Source organism: Apteryx rowi, unplaced genomic scaffold, assembly GCF_003343035.1.
Source record: "Apteryx rowi isolate R43461 unplaced genomic scaffold, aptRow1 scaffold_118, whole genome shotgun sequence".
Lineage (NCBI taxonomy): Eukaryota > Metazoa > Chordata > Aves > Apterygiformes > Apterygidae > Apteryx > Apteryx rowi.
The window spans coordinates 1,943,857-1,961,015 of NW_020447397.1; the positions used below are offsets into that span (position 1 = coordinate 1,943,857).

The following is a 17,159-nucleotide window of genomic DNA, read 5'->3' on the forward strand; positions in this document are numbered from 1 at the left end:
TTGAGGTGTTTTAGGAAATTAAAATTCAGAAACCTCATTTTATTTGATTCACAAAGATAGTGAGTGTGGCATACCAGGTTAATGATAAATTTTCCAGAGAATATTAAATCTTATCAATAGCTTAATAATGAAGTGCCTTCTACAACAGCTGCTATCCTTCAGAAAACATGGCTGCCCGTTGAGAAATGGCCGTATAGGCAGCTGACAGCAAGTGAGCCAAGTGTTTACTAAAACACTGAACAGTCTAATTGGTTATGTTCATTACATTAGAAAAAACTGACCAGAATATAGTCAAAATACACACACTAATATTGTAATGCTAATATAAATGAATATTGTATTACTGAGTATGTCTGACCTATTTCAAAAATCCCCTTTGATTACTACAGAACTAATATTTCTTATGTGTTTCACATAGATTTATAGCACATGCTTGGAGGTCTGCAGGCATTGATGGAAAAAAAACCTGACTGCAAATTAAAATCCATAGTTCGTTAGCATGTTAGGTTGGTCTTTTATGCCCTAGAATACTACATGTTTAATCTCTGCTGATTTAAATGTATGTTTAGTCCTAATGCAAATTGTGAGCAGCACTTCCATGGCAGCTTCAACAGGTCTAAGCCTGGCTGCGATGGTCCAGTCCTTCCTTCATCCCCAAATGCTGTTACTGCCCCTTGGCATCATTGGCATTACGCTAATACAACTGTGACGAGCTGCTGAAGGGAGCTGATCTACAAAAAGCCCTACAAAATAGTAATATGCCTCACTGCATGGTCAAAGAAATACACGTGTATGTACAACTCAAGGAAGAGGGGGATGAAGATRGGATTGCAGTTACTGGTTTACATCAGCTGCAGTAGAGAGATGCTCTGGCTGTAGTTTCACAAGTATTTCTGCTTGTGTCAGTGAAACTGAAGCAGTTCCTGCCCTTCTGCTGCCACCTGCGTTGCTGTGGTAGAAGTGTTTGGGCAGCTGCGCAGGTAGCAGGATGGGGGAATTGACCTGGATTAAAATTAAACCGCTCTTTTTGAGTCACCTGTAACTCCGGGGAGTTCCCCAGTCCAGTTCACCCCCAAGAAGTTGAGCCGGCTGAAATGAGAGGCTGACACTAGAATAGGAATGAGCCGACAGGGGTTAAGATGAAGGTGCTGGAAAAAGAAATACTCATGTATCTGTATTGTTAACAGTAAAATACAGTATTAGCTTGGTCTTTTTCAAATTTAATTTTTCTTTATTTCTACTTTAACCAAGAGGTCTTTTCTAATCTCTCCTATATAAAAGACAAGAATTTTCTAGTTACTGCCCCTGTTTACAGTCTTTATGCTGCTTGCTAAAGTACACGTTGTACATCTTCTGCTTTGTATATTCCCATTTGTTCTGTAGTATGTTCTGAAATATTATGGCAGAGCTGTGAGGGGCTGAGAGAGCTGAGGGGAGAAGGCAGCAGGGTAATTTTCCCATTGCTCCTTGTTTTGAAAGGCTAGAGAAGACCCCATATTCTTATATCAAGAGGCACTCTAGTTCCTTGAGGGTCATAGTCACTAGCTTTGCCTCCATTCCTGGGGTGCAAGAGACTGTGCTGCACAGAAGCAGACTGGCTGCTCATTTGCCTGTGCTGTTTGGAGGATACAGGAAGCCTCTGGCTTACTTTCTGCTGAGTTACCCTGTGGTCGCCTATCCTATCAGTTATTTTTCAGAAGTTGTTCTTCTGTCTTTGTCTTGCAGGAAGACACCAAATTCTGGAAGTTCTCTGGGCTGAGTTTGTGCTGTATGGGTGGTAGATAGTGACCTGGATCAATATAGGCATGTGGCAAACTCTTGGAATCAATGACCGATTTCTACTCTTCTGCAAGGCAGAATTATACAAGTTCTGTGGAAAAGGAAGGCTGTAGTATATCTTATTTAATGATGGTGGAATAAGCCACTAGTATTAATGTGTTAATGTCTTGCACATGTTGAAAGCTGTATGCATGGGCAGGTTCTCAACTGACAGAGAAGAGCTGTCAGTGAAAACATAGCGTATTTATCAATGCCTCTTGTGACTTCATTTTTTCCCCCTTAGTTTTCATGTGAATACAGATACGGAGAATCATTGACTCTGATGTGAATACCAAATGCACATTTGTTTTTCCAAGTACATATATAGGGTTATATTCTTTTACACTGGGCCTTTTGGGAAGAATGTTGCCTTACCATTGGGAAACCCTAGTTTTGCTCCTGGCTCTGCCAATGTCTCCCTGTGTTAAATTTGTGCAACTCTCTTATAATATGCCAATTTATCCATGCCTAAACAACTATTACAGTACTTTATCTGCTGCATGGGAGTGCTGTGAAGCATGCTAAACCCACTTATTCTGAAACAAACAAAAACAAATCTGAAGAGTCTTAGCCTACAGGTATAAATATGAATTAAATATGTTATGTTTTTATTATGCTTGTTATAGCCACAAGTTCTCTTACTTCTTCCAGAAATTTTGTATGGTGCTTTATCCAGCTGTTATGCAAGCCTATCTTGAGAAGTGATCTTTGATGCCACTATTTAGGTATCTCTAAGAAAAACTGAATTATATCCAAGCCTGAAATAATGCAGTATAGTAAACTACATAATTTATTTGACATCTGTTCTGTTTCTCAGCTCTGTTTCTTCTCTATTTTTGTACCTTTGTTCCACTCTAAGCATTTCTTATTTTTTTGAAGGGGCCACTTCTAATCAAGTGTTCAAGAAAGATCCTAACATTAACATCTGAATGAGACACTGCCTGGCAATATAAGTACATTTCACTTACTCTCTTATTTCAGCAGACAGATCAGTCATAGCACTCTTTTCTTTAAACTCCAGATGAGCCTTTTTTATGTTCTTTATCAGTAGTAGGCCTTCTGAGAGATTTTGGTAAAAGTCCATCATTGCAATCTGATGTATTCAGGTCTGCTCTTCTTCAGCTGACAGTGAATAATTGTTACCAGCTTTCCTAGAAGATCACTTTTAAATGCGGATTTTTAGTAGATGGCAGACAGAGTGGTATCAGCTTGTCAGTAACCTCTCTGAAATAATTCAATAGCAGGATGTCAGAAGTGTCTTAGCTCTTCCCTGGCTATTTCGATATAATTCTGATGAGGTGATCCCTCTCTTCTTAACAAACTGCCAGCCTGACACTGTGCCTCTTGGCTCCCAGTTCTCTAAGTGGATTAAGTGTAACTGACTTTTGTAGGGGTAGGACCATGTCTAAGTGTGTTGTATGAGCTTATAAACATATATTAGCTGTAAACRTTTGTAATAGCCATAAAAACCTTCTGGATAACATCAAATGTGGGCAGCATCATTTGGGCAGCAATCAGATGATATTTGCTGCCTCAGGTTTCTTGCACCAAACACAGTTCTTCTGCTTCTGAGGACAGAGGCTTTCAGCCTGAAAAAGCCTTCTGTATATTAATCAAACCATGTCTTGAGGGTCAATATGGTGATGCTATTCATAAAATGTTCTCTTGGTCTGTGCCTAAACTGTATGGAATGGTTCTATCTCCTGACCCAAGCCAGCAGTTTTATTTTCATCTGAGAAGTATCTGTCAAATTCATGTTCCATACGCAGGTAAAAGACAGAAGAAAAACAAAATAGATCAAACATTCTATGTAAATGGAGAAGATGAAAATTACCACTTTTTATAGTTTGAAAAAAATACTGCATTATAATTAGAGGAATAACTTTCTGAATTTTAAGTTACACATTTTTCATCTAGTTTTTCTTTCTTTTTCTTCTTTAATTTCTGCTGTTTTACTTATTAGAAGATATTACTATGATTTTTTTAATGTAGTGGAATTCCATGCAACTTTCCAGTCCTGACACAGGATGATAAATAAGGTTTATAGGTCCAGTTAGTTTGGATGAACTTGTACACTGTTCCAAAGCTTTTCCAGATGTCTCCATCAGAGTTGTGTGAATAATTAATTTCTTTGTTTCCTGGCAGTTCCAAACAATAAAAAAGAATTATTTTAGCTTACTACGAAATCACATTTTTAAGCTTTTTGAGAGATAATAACTGTTTCAGGTGAAATGAAACATTTTATTTAATAGAAAAGAATACATTTAATTAAGATTTTGAATATTTTAGTCACACACAGAATCACACATAGGATAGCTGGGATTGGAAGGTGCAGCTGGAGATCATCTGGTCCACCCCCCCCCTCCGCTTGAGCAGGGTCAGCTAGAGCAGGTTGTCCAGGGCCATGTCACTTATTTAAAATCAGAACAAAAGAAGTTTGCAAAAAAGGGCCTAGATTTAATAGATGTTTAGATATCTTTCACAATCTTGAGGAGGAATAGATGCCAGGCAGAGTGCTGAAACCTGATAAGAAAGCTGATAGGAATGCTATGTGTCCCCTGATAGCACCTACCTAGACTGTTTGATTATTTTTTTATTTTGTGGAAGTCGACAAGTTTTCTAGAACGTTTTAAATTTGTCAGCCTGTCACTTTCCCGTGTAAAATGTTCTCTGTGAGGACTTCCAACCAGCTCTAGCTTCAGCGTATGTCTCAGAGGCAATATAGGAGCTTGAGTACAAGGAGGTGATTCTCCAAGTGCGATACCTGTGTTTTGTATAAATGCATATGGCTGGTGCATGCAACATGAGTTGGTGGTGCATACAACTTGATTTTCCTAAGGTTGTGTGAAGCTTGGCAGATGCTGAAATTTGCTGTGGTTTTGTTATCCATTGAAGAAGAGTGTGCAACAAGAGGGGCTTAAGTGAATGATGTGTTTTCTGGGAACATGTGGCTTGCTAACTTATTAGGTTTCCCTGGACAAGAAAATGAATATAAATGGTCAGCTGCATTCCAGTGTCTTGCTTTCCCTGTAATGTGTTCCTCTGCTCTGTCATATGGTGACACTCCCACACAGCTGCTAAAATGCTCTTGTTGTTGTAGTGGTTAAAGGAAATTGCTGCCATTAATTTTGCTGTCTTTTTTCTCTTTGATGTGTCATTACAATTTCTTGGATAATTTTTCGGAGATTGGGTTCTGTTCAAAACCAGTTGTGTAGGGGTGGAAAGAACAGGACCAGAAATAAACATATGAGCCCTACTTATATATGCTTATGTTTCTGTTTTGATAGTGGTACAAGCCAATGCAATGAATAAGAAGCTATTTGTATATGTACATAGTTTGTGTTACTCACACAGATGAGCAATAGACAAAAGTAGGACTTCTCCAAAAAAGAACTGTCTGAAGAAATAAAATGGATGCAGGTGCCTTAGTCTAGCTAGTTTTATTTCCTAATGACTATAAAGAATGACCAGACCATGAACTCTGAGGTTATGCTTCATTTCTTGGGTACAGCACGTTATGTTCTGAGCAGTTTCTATTTGTAGTCTTGAAGCAGTTTTAATCTTCAAGTTCACTATAGGCTTGACAGTTTTTCCTTCTTTTACTTGGGTTGCAAAATAATCACTTTACTGCTAGTTCCAGATGCTGTTGGAATGAATGTTAATTGTTTCAGCAGTAAGTACAGTAGGTCCTGGGATGGAATAGACTGTGGAGCAGAAAACTTAGTGTTTTATTCACTGGGTTTTATGAATGATGGGGAAGGATAAGGAAAAACTCCTAATTCTAACAAGTGAAAGTTGTTATAGTCAAAAATGTGTTAAATTCCAAACTGACTTTTCTCATGCTTCCAGGTGTAGATGAAGTGGAAATGATGAAAATTTAAATAGTAGTAGAGTTAAAAAATTCCTAGAAATAATCAAAAATATAAAACCAGGAGTTTAGAGACATTTAGAAACTGTCAAACAATAGGGTTAGCAATCATTAATTTCAGCAGCTAATTGCTTCTGTAATATCAGTAATGGTGGTTTTAAAGAATGGCTGAAGTTGATCATTGAGTCTGTTACCTTGTAAAGTAAAATTAACCAAATTGTATCTCTTACCCCAAATGTTCTTAAATGTGTAATGATAATCTTTAGGTCTTTTCTATAGCTCCTCTAATCAATGGATCTCAAGACTTAACAAAGGAGATATTTTTATCTCTAATGTAAGTGGGGAAACTGAGGTAAAAGCGAGCCATCTGTGGCAGAGTAGGTCTCCAGATACATTTTAATCTGGAGTTTCATTCACTTGCCACCCCTGTCTTGTCACCCGGATGACATTAGGGTGTGCAAGACATCTGCACTGCCTCTGTCTACCCTGAGGTTTTTCAAAGTCCTCTTACAGTTAATCCAGCAAGGGCCAGTCTCCTGAAACAGTAGCAAACACCACGTGTGCAATGCTTATCCAAGCCTGCTTTCAGCAAGCCTGCGCCACACCATGGGAAATCATACATTGCTACGCCTACTGGTACTGTTTAAGTACCAGCCAACCCAAAGCACCTTACTGCAAGCATGCACTGTAGGTGCAGCCTATAAAAGAGGGGCAAAGCAACTAGGAAGTGTTGCAGGCTGATTTTTGGTTTTAAAATTCTCCCCTGAAAACTATATTTTGAAGCATCCATTTGAAATCTCACAGGGACATACCAGAGTCATCCAAAAAGCTGTGAAAGGGTCTACTTCAGTATCCTTCCCTTTTTTCCCCCTCCAGTGACTATATGCTTTCTTAAACAACTGATGAACGATTGCTTAAAGACAGCTTTTGCTCAAATGATTGTTCTTAACAGCTACAAAACCATCACTTATTTACATTGATTTAGATTGTTATTGGAACACAAGACTTGTATTTTAGTAAGGTGATCACCTGAATGCTAAAAGCCTTACTCTCTCTTGGCAGCAGCCGAATACACAAAAAAATCCATGTCATGCCGGACTTGAACTTAAAACTCATGGCTGGTTTACGTAAAGGGTTCTGCCAGTGGCAGATTTTAAGCGGTTGCTACTCCCTGGCTGCCCATTGCTATCCTTTCATGCTCTTCTTGCCGTGTTATTTCAAGCAGTTAGATGAACAGTTAAATCAACAGAATAGACCARGAGAGTAGCAGCCCTGGTGGGGAGAGAAGAGAGAAGAACGAGGTGGAGAGGACAGCTTGTATTTATGTGCATGTCTTTTGTGTTCATAAAAGTCAGGCAAGAATGCATGATCAGTACCACTAATGATTTTAGCTGGATCTGCTATTGATGGAAAACAGTTTGCATAACAGTGACCTCTCAAAAATTATAAATTCACGTAAACTCAACCCTACTTGCAACTGGCCTGAATATTGGTAAAAATTTAGAGTAATGGAAATAGGTGTTGCTGAGACAATAAAACAAAATTAGATATGATACTTTACCCTGTGTATTTTAGGCTGCAACTAATAAATTTTGCACAGTATCCTCCTTCACCTCTGTAGTGAAAGATTCAGAGAACTTACTTGAAATGGAAAGCCTGAACATAGAGCTGACAGTCTGCTCCTACACTTAAAATCATTGGGAACAGCTTCAGGTATCTCACTCTCTGTATGCAGGCAGTGCCTTGTACATTTTATTGGCAAGCCTGACCTCCCTGAGAAAAAACATAGCTCTCAGTGATTAAGGCACCGTAAAGGAGCTTCTTACTTTTGTCAAAGTCTAGCCTGAGTCTCTGACATCTGGATTGCAGTCCAGGGATGAATGATAATTAACATGCTTTAAACAATGACTGGTGCAGTGCTACAGGAAATTGTCATTTAATAATGAAAGTCATTTTGCTGTGCTCTTTTGAGATGCTTGTTTCTTGCAGAGAAAATATATGTACACATCCCTTTTTGCTTTATAAAAACAGTGTAATAAACTTTCACTAGCAAACTGGCAGGCAGCCTTCATATGTTGAGTGTGTTTAAAACCAGGAAAGAATCAATGCTTATTTAGTTCATTGCATCCAGGTTTTCTGCTCACATTTTAAACAATTTTCCCCCAGCTCTAATTTGGCGAGGCTTTCTTTTCTTTTCTCTTTGAGACAAATTTAGTTGCTTCTGGCTGTCTCCTTTTTATTGATTTGCAAGAAACAGAGTTGGCACTTGATTTCAAAGAGACTTCTGCATCCCAAAGGTTTTGTGGCTGAAAGGTTTAGAGAGTGTGCTAAGAGCCTGCCATATCTCCATCCTAATCCTGGCTCCTCCTGGACGAGGCACTTAACCTCTCTGTGCTCTATCTGTAAAATGCATTTAATAATACTTAATGGCTTTACTGCCCTTTGAAAATGTAAAGTGCTATGTGAGTGCCGATTACATTTATTATGTTCCCTGATGAAAGGCCTCAACATATTTGTGTTAACTGGTACTGGTAATGCACTTTCTGGAATATTCTTTTGTTAACCAAGCAAAACAGTTGCAAAATAAAAACTGGGTTTTAGTCAAGTCAGACATACTGACACATGCAATGAAAATCAGGAAATTAAAACACTTGGCTTCATAGGGTATGTCGGTGCTGCATTTCAGCCATAGGCTGGAGCTACATTTCAATACAAGCTGTTTTCTCTCCAAACCCTTTCTGTGCAAGGGAGAGACAGTGGGGGAGAAACCTTCAGCTTCGGACACGTGGCCTGGCCATCCATCAGCTTGGGGCAGATTTTCCCAGGCAATCAAATCCTATAGACTAATTCACTCAGGGTTGCTGTTCGGCCAGAGTTTACTACCCGCTGAATCCACAAGAGCACTCCCAAGCTGGGAGCTGGCGCCCGGGGTGGGGGTTCAGGCACCACCACTGGGCTGGTGCGGGGCGCATCTCCCCAGGAGCAACGCCAACCATTGTAGTGCTGCGTTGGGGACCTCTGACATTTTTCTGAGGCAAGACAGCAGTATTTCATGTAAATGTTGCAAGGGTTTGTCTGGGGAAGATAATGTATGTCTGACCAGTGGCGATTATCTGTCATTACCACTTAAGTGCTTTTGTGGCCCTAAATCCAGGTTTTGGAGTATTGGCCAAGTATTGGCCTTGAGTAAGTTAAGTCCTACTTGGATAACTTCTTTACAAGCTTGCTTAGGCACAGGAAATTTGATGTAAGACAGTATTTATTACATGTGATGTACGCAGGGTAGGTTTGTGCATCATAGTTTAGAGTGCAGTGCATCAGAAGAAGGAAGGAGAGATTCCTTCCCTGAATGAGGCATTAGCTGTTTGAACCAGGAGTGTCTTCAGGTGCTTTTTCTTCTCTTAATCCAGAAAAGATATGGACCAGACAGGCCTAAAAAAATATGTGCTTCTTGTGAAAGTAAGAAGTATTGATCAAATTGGTAATACTTTACAAATTTCTACAACTGAAAAAATATTTGAAACAGTTCTCATTCAGCTGACAAACACATTTTGGAACTGTCACAGTGCAGCTTTTAGGTGGACACATAATTGACCAGCTCCTAAAAATGGGATTTGAAATAAAAGCAACAAATGTGACCCCCTGCAACATCCATAACTGAGATTATGTTTATGGCTGTAAATGGTAACTGTTATTTGTCAGAAAGAGGCTTAGAACTGKTAGGGCTTATAATGGTAAATATGAAATAATTTTTTTTTTTTTAAATAACTAACAGTAATTAAGAGCTGATGTTCTTCTCTCTGATCTCATCTCCTTTCATTTCTGACAGACTGTTTAGGCTTAGAGGAGAGAGTTTATAAGTTTGGATTTGTATTCTGMTGTATTATAATCACACAGGCAGTGAAAAGAGAGAGAGAACTCTGAAAGAAAGAGTAGACAGTGTTTAGAGTCTCTTACAATTGTGCCACTTGCTCTGTGTCAGCCTTTCAGACTTTTCTCTCAGGGACTTAGCAAATTGTAGTTAATTTTTTTTCTGACCCCACTTACAGAAACAAAAGCACAGCTGTCTCTTTAAAAATTGAAAGAATGAGAATATATAATTATTAAGCAAAATATTTGGATCCAAAATACTAGATTTTAGAAGTTATTGATCTTCAGTCCTCAAAATAGGACTTGATTTAAAACATTGGAGTTGTGTCAGCAATTAGGCCAATATGTCCATTTCATTCTTCAAATGTGCTGAGGGGGGAGAGGTTAAAAGTAAGTATTTCCAATTATTTTGGTGTAAAGATCTGTGGAAAAAAGAAGGAACAAGCAGCATTGCAGAAATAGCCCTGGGAATACTGACATTCCTGGAATATGGAATATAGTGTTGGTGATTCCCTGACTGACCTGTCCTTGGGCTCTGGTTTGCCCTGCTGCTGCTGTTGGGTACAGACAAGTCTATAAGCAAGGTGTAAGCTTTAGCTACTTAGCTGGACTAAGAGGTTAATTAACCAGGCTTAGGGCATGACCAGTCCAAGTGACCCATGCAAATTTGGACAGAAACCTTGTCTTATGCCCAAAGATCAATGTGGTGGCCCCTCTCTGCTCAGAATGGAGAGGTGGACACTTACCCCCCAGCTGCGCATCTTCCCTGCTGCAGCCAGCACAGGTTTCATGTCTTGGTCAAACCGGCTTCTCACAGTGATGACTGAGCTATTGGTCCTTTCCTGGTGGATTAGGTTAGGAGAAACAGATGCTGTTTTTCCTCTTGCAGGCTGTTTCTTGGGAGTGGAATTTGCTGTAGGAATTATTTCTCTGTTTTCCTGTTTCATCTATTTAGACATTTTGTGTCTGCATAAACCTATCTTAATTTGGTTGTTTTATTGAATGGTTGCTAGCTATTATGTAGCAGCACTAACCACTACTTTCCCACTGTCTTTGCCAACCTAATTAGAGTTTTGTTCCAAATGTGGCCTAGTACAAGACTGTTGCATAGCTGAGATACTGTATTGGATTGTAAATAACAGCCTTTTCCCATGATTGCTGCTACTTTTGAAAACTTTGCAATAAGATAGAAGAAGATAGTTGTTAATGTATGCAATTTTAAGATACATGATGTAGAATGTTCTAATTTTCCATGACATTTCTGTATAGTATACATTATGTATTTTTTTATTATAGAAGATACTATAAAAATTCCTATTGCTATCAGATTAGAGATTTTAGGCAAGCAGACAGATCATTTTAAAAATGATAACCTTTGGGGTCTGATAGGTGTGCTTACTCTGTTCAAGTTATCTGAAAAAAAAGGAGTGAATACTGGTGATAAAAATTGCTGATAAGAAATCAACTAAGGTGATGAAGACATATGACGGACTGAAACACTGCACAGTCCTAGTCTCAACTCCTCTGAAAGAATATAATTGAACTGGAAAATGCTCAGAGAAGGACTATATGGATGTTCAAAGGTGAAAGAGATAATTTTCATCTGAGGAATGACTGAAAATATATACTAAAACTGTTCTGTTTGGAAAAGAAAAGATTGACAGAGATGTGATAGAAATCAATAAAATCATGAGGGAGATGACAACTTAGGGAATGATGGTATCATCCAATAAAATGATTAGGGACATCAAAAGACTGTAAGAGATTTTTCAGAACAAACAACAGGAGACGATTATTTTCACAGTGTTAACTTAAGGTATGAAACTTCTGCCAGAGTATATTGCTGCCAGAGTATATGAAAAATCTGAAGTGGATGAAAAATCTACCGGGGTTCAAAAAGCAGCTGGACAAACTTGGAGGAAAAAGGTTAAGGAACATTAAGTACAGAAAGACCATCTCTGGCTACAGAAGTCCCTGAGCTGCAAATCGCTGGAGCCTGAGAAAGCTGTTTTGCCATAAGCATCCGATATGCTGGATGGGCTTTTGGTATTGCTTTTTAATCTTTTTACTACTTTTGTTTCATTTTCCTTTAAAGCAGCTGGAGAGCAAGAATCATCCTTTCTGGCACAATGTTGCTTGTTGCTTTGCAAAAATGGGCTAAAATTTATACTTTAGGTACCATCATGGTAATTAAGACGTATGCTATAAACATATAGATAGGATTGTAATTGCATCAGATGAAAAAAGATCACTTTATGATTTGTTGGTGGAAGAAAAATAGTCTGAGGAATAGCCACTTTATACCTGCATCTTAAGAGTTTTAGTAGAAGCTGTGAAATGATGGTAATTAAATGATCCTCAGATGATAGTGACAGTGGTAGAATAATTTTTTGTTCATAGGATTAAATCTGCAATGACACTTGGGTGTTGGGTCTCAGAGAATGTTAATTATTAAAAAATTGTATTTGATGAAATAGAAAGCTACTTATTAGGTCAAAAGTCATTGTTACAAACTTACTAGTTTCAAAATATTTGGTAAAATATGGCATATATCTGTGTCTGTATATCTGTATCTATGTATATATTTGGCAGTTGTCTCAGAGTATTGCATAGTTCACAATGTATGTGAGAGTAGCAATACATGAAAGCCAGCTGAGCTTTATATCCTTCCATACAGTAACCAAACAACTTAGTGCATAAACCTTTTCTGTGTTGTTGTCAAGGATATATATTCTACCTAATAGTCTTTCCAGCAAGCCTTGTATTCTTTCATGGTGACCCTTCCCTTTGGGCAATGGTCCAGACTCCCAGTTTACAAAGGGGCTTGCTCATTCCTATTGTGCATGGTTATGGCCTTTCTTTTGCAGGATGGTAGGGTCATACAATTTTGGATTCTCAAGATTTATTTCACCTCTGTAAAATAAATCTTGCTTGCCAGAGTAGGGATTCTTATAGCTTTTCCTCCATGGATCTGCTGCTGCTTCAAGGTGTCTTATTGTCTGACAGAGAGAGAGAGCTGTATCATATTGTCACTGATGTGGCGCATACTGCTGCTTTATGCTGGAAGGGTTTATATTAAAAGACTTAATCAGTTTAGTTTAAACATTACTGTTTTGTGTTCTACGCTAAGAACATAAATTTAAYTGCCACCTACCCTTAGCTGACTTATATGCATGTTCTGGCTTTTYAGAAGTTCAGATTTTCATATTTGTACAAGAGCTTTTGGAACAATCACTGTGTCCTTTATTAACAGTCACTCAAAAATACCATTAATTTATCTCTGTATGAAATACGGATGGTGTGGCCATGCCTTTTAAACTACAAGTACCTCACTCCTGGCAGGTGTATGGTGCATGGTGGCATAAGGGCAGTCTAGGTCTTGTGATTTTTGGCCACACAAGGATTTTGATAAGTCTTATAAGGTCAGTCTGTTACGTGGAGTCAGGTGTAGGTTACATCCATAAGCAGCAATTAATTTATCAACAGTGAAGTGAGGGTGTTTCTTTTCCTTTAGAGCACAATAACTGAAAATTTAGAATCCAAAAATACTTTTTCTTTCAAAACTTGCCAACATTAAGAAAACACTGATGCGGTGCACTGCATTAAAATGCAGCATGTTCTGAGTGATTAAGTGACTAATGATTTATTCATTATTTAATTTAACCTCCTGTAGCATTATTCTGAATTAACTTGCTTGGACAAGAACATGTCTTAAAAATAATAATTAAATCTTGATTAACATTTCCAATCATGGCAAACTCATGGAATTATAGTATGCTGCTTGGCTAATAACTATCATTGTGGTTAACAATTGCCCTTCATTTATAGTCTGACTTGGTGCAGGTTTAACTTCCAGCATGGGCTCTTCTAAGCTATGCCATAGTCATTGTAATGATATTTTCTCTTTCTTGTTTAGATATTTACAAATTGCAGTAATGTAACCCCTTCAACGTATTTGGCTTCAAAAAGAGTAAATAAATCCTGGGTATTCTTCACTACAGAGTGTGTTTTTCAATGCTGTAGTCATTTTGATGTTTCTCCATCATTCTCTCCAATTTGTCATCCTCCTTCTTGAAGGGTGGTTACCAGATTCGGGTAACACAAAGGTAATTTAACTTTCTTACTCTCTTGAAGTTTCCCTGGATTTTTATAAAGAAGCGCATTATCTTTATAGATGCAGCTTCCCACTGAAAGCTTTTTCTCCATCATTTCCAAGGCCTTTTCAGAGCTACTGCTGTTACATCTTGTATATATGGCTAATGTTCATTATTTTAAATGTATGTCTTTGTATTTTTTATCATGAAGCTAGCCAGTGATCTAGGTTGTTTCCATTATTAACCTGCTTTTTGCATTATTTTCTACATGCCATCTGAATTATGATTTGATTTCGTCCATGACATTCTTTAAAAAAAATTATGTAGGATGAAGAAGTGAGCTGTATGGGGTTCCTTTAGAAACATGTCAGTTCAATGAGGATTATCACTACCATCTTGCCATTGCATACTGAGACCTGTCATTTAAAATATTCTAATTCACTTAATCTGTTGCAGGTTGATTTTTTTTGTATTCCAGTTTTATTATCAGATGTCATGAATTGTCAAATCAAATGTCTCACAGAAGCCTGTTTCATCAAAACTAATACTTTTATCAACTAAATTTCTAATATCATCTAAAAAGCCATCGAGTTAATTTGATAAGGTTTTCTATGAATTACAGTTCATGTTCATTATTATATTACAGCCTTTTGAACCTGTATTAATCAAGGTTGTGTTAACTGTTCTGCTTTATAACCCAAAGTAGATGTCAGGCTGTGAGATTATTTAATCTTTTAAAATACTGACACACTGTTAAACTGAATTACACGAAGAAAGGGATCCTGTTTTGCATACCGAAAAAAAGTTCAAAAATTTTTTGAACCCTGTGAGATTTGTTAATTCCTGCTTGGTTTCTGCTATAGCACACAATTACTGTCCTCCCCGGCAAAGGTAGCAACATTTCAATGTGTGTTGATGTTATTCCTATATGTTTTGTTTTATGTTTTGCAAAACTCTGGGGAGAAAAGACTACTGAAAAGTAAGAAGTCATTGAATGTGCACTGAGTTTGAAAAGAAACCTGTGGCTTTCTTTGTTCTTGCATTTATGTTGAATCTAGACTTGAGAAATGGCTCTGGCTTTACAGCACTACCAAACATTTTGGCACCCAGAGCATTGTAGAATGAGCAGAGTTTTACAGTAAAGTGAATTAGCACAATTGCAACAAACTCCGTTTTTCTGCAGCAAAGAAAACGTTCCATGGTAGAACAGTGTGCAATCATGTRAAATGATGGCAATATAACTGACTTTTAATGCCCTGAATCCAAATGTCAAATACCACACAGGGACTGTGGTACCACACAGTGAACTGGTGGGGTGCTTGTCAGTCATAAATTAAAACTCCATCTTGTGATGTGTTGTCATAAGAAAATATAACAATACTTAATAGGAAACATAGTGTTTATTGTTTGTTCTCCATATATGTGGATAGCAGTTTATTTTTGCCAGTTTCATTCTTGAATGTTGCAATTAGTGCTTTATTATTAACAACGTTGCTGGTTTAAGTTTCAGCTCTATTGTTTCAGGCTGTTTGGTGACTCAGGCAAATACCATTCCATCTGTGTGAAGTCTGAAAGTCATCTTTGCATTTGATAATAAAGGAAAAATGCAGGGGAAAAAAGAAAACTATTTTTTTACGATAGCTACCACTTTCAGAAAAAGAGCAGGTAATGCAGCTGTCTACATCCACTCTTGGTGGTTGATACATGAGCTTTATTTCAGATATGTCAAAGCCATTTCATTTTTTGAATGATTCTTAATGAATGGACTGATTAGCTCTCAAATATTTTCATTAAAAAAAATTATTGCTGTTTTACAGAACAGATGCCATAGAAATATTTTCTAATTTTTCTGTGAACTCTTTTTGTTCTTTCTCTTTGTTATTTCAAAAATGCATTTTATAGCACAACAATTATCTTTAGAAACACATGCTTTACCCCCGCCCTGCCCCCTGATAGTACTCCAGAATATGTCAGGTTTATTATTTGAAATTGAATCTAGTGAGAACATTGCACAAAAGCAAAATCAGTGCCATTTACCAGGCTGGTAAGGTAGTTTACCCTGTAAATTGTATCCTGAAGACTAATATGAATTAATTGCAACTTAAAAAAAAWATTAAACTGTGGCAAAGATCAATAATATGTTTCAGACATCCATACCACTGCTATGTAACAATTAGTAAAGGATAATAATATTTGTTTTGAAGGAACTTCTGCATGTTTTATTCTTAACAAGTTCATGAAACTAAAGAAACCTTATAAGTCTAATAAACTGTGTTATGTAATCCCAAGGACTGAAACTTTGGACTGAAAGTAGTGTTCATGAAAAGTGAGATTCTCAGTGAGACAATGGTATCATTTGTTCCATGAAACGAACACAGGAAAGACCAGCTTTCTTTACGCTTTCTTGTCTACCTTCATCATTATTCTCATATTTGTATTTAAGTTTTGCTGTAAGCCATGCCCTCATTTTGGATCCATTCTTTCTAGTGTTGTTTAAACATACAATGAAAGAGGGTAGCTTCTTCCTTCAGATGCTGTAATCCAATATAAATACAAGCAAATGACTCATCAATGAGTTCTAACTGTGCTGTGATCAGCATTTGCTTGCTAATTTATTTGAAATGCTGTATTAGGCCCTCTTTAATCCAGATGTGGCACTTGCAATAAGCTGAATGTTCCTGAGCCTGTAAAACTCTATTCCACCAGAAAACTATTCTGGGATTAGCTGATTAGAGCTATCATTGCATTTTATAGGAGTTGTTTCCATCGTGTCCCAGGCAACCCAGGATTGGAGCAGGTTGCTGCTCCTTTCTGCAGTGTGCCTGGTTTCCCAGGCCATGAGCCACAGGCACGGGGAGGGAGATGCTCTGCTGTGTCTTGCCCTGCTCTGGATGCAGCCAGGGCACAGCCAGGACCCTGGAAAGTGATGATTGCTCTGTAGGATGGAGCCACACTGCACCTAAAATTAAACAAAACTCACCCAGAGAATGCAGAGAGGACGAATGTCGGGTTTTATTGCTTTTTATTTTTGGTTATCCAGCTCAAATGCAGTTTTTTACCTGATTCTCTTAATAATTTTGTTCCACTTGCAAAACTGGAGTATGTTTACTCTGTCTCCTATTTATTCTTTCAGGATTCGTGGATTTAACACTCCATGATCAGGTCCATCTACTGGAATGTGCCTGGTTAGAGATACTGATGATTGGCTTAGTCTGGCGCTCCATGGAACACCCAGGAAAGCTTTTATTTGCACCTAACCTATTACTGGACAGGTCAGTCTGCATACTGTTGTTAATTATTTAAGTTCATTTGTTTCTACTGCAACCAGAGTAATTTTTAGCTTATAGTCATCTCACTAATATTGCAGTTTGACAGTATGTCGTAAGTTAAGCAGGATTGACCTAGTTGTGACTAGAAGAGGTTCTTTTAAACCCTAGACATGCTCCAGAATGTGATTCTGGTAATTTAGTAGACACGTAAAACTTTTGAAAGTCATCTGCTGCTGGAAG

The 17,159-nt window shown here is 37.8% G+C and overlaps 1 protein-coding gene across 1 annotated transcript in view; it reads left to right on the forward strand.

Moving 5' to 3' along the window:
- The window catches only part of ESR1 (estrogen receptor 1), a 184,378-nt gene that overhangs the window by 139,623 nt on the left and 27,596 nt on the right, over nucleotides 1–17,159 (forward strand). The window contains exon 6 of the mRNA XM_026083863.1: nucleotides 16,784–16,922. Within this exon, the coding sequence (XP_025939648.1) occupies nucleotides 16,784–16,922 (139 nt within the window). The remainder of the gene's footprint in view (nucleotides 1–16,783; nucleotides 16,923–17,159) is intronic.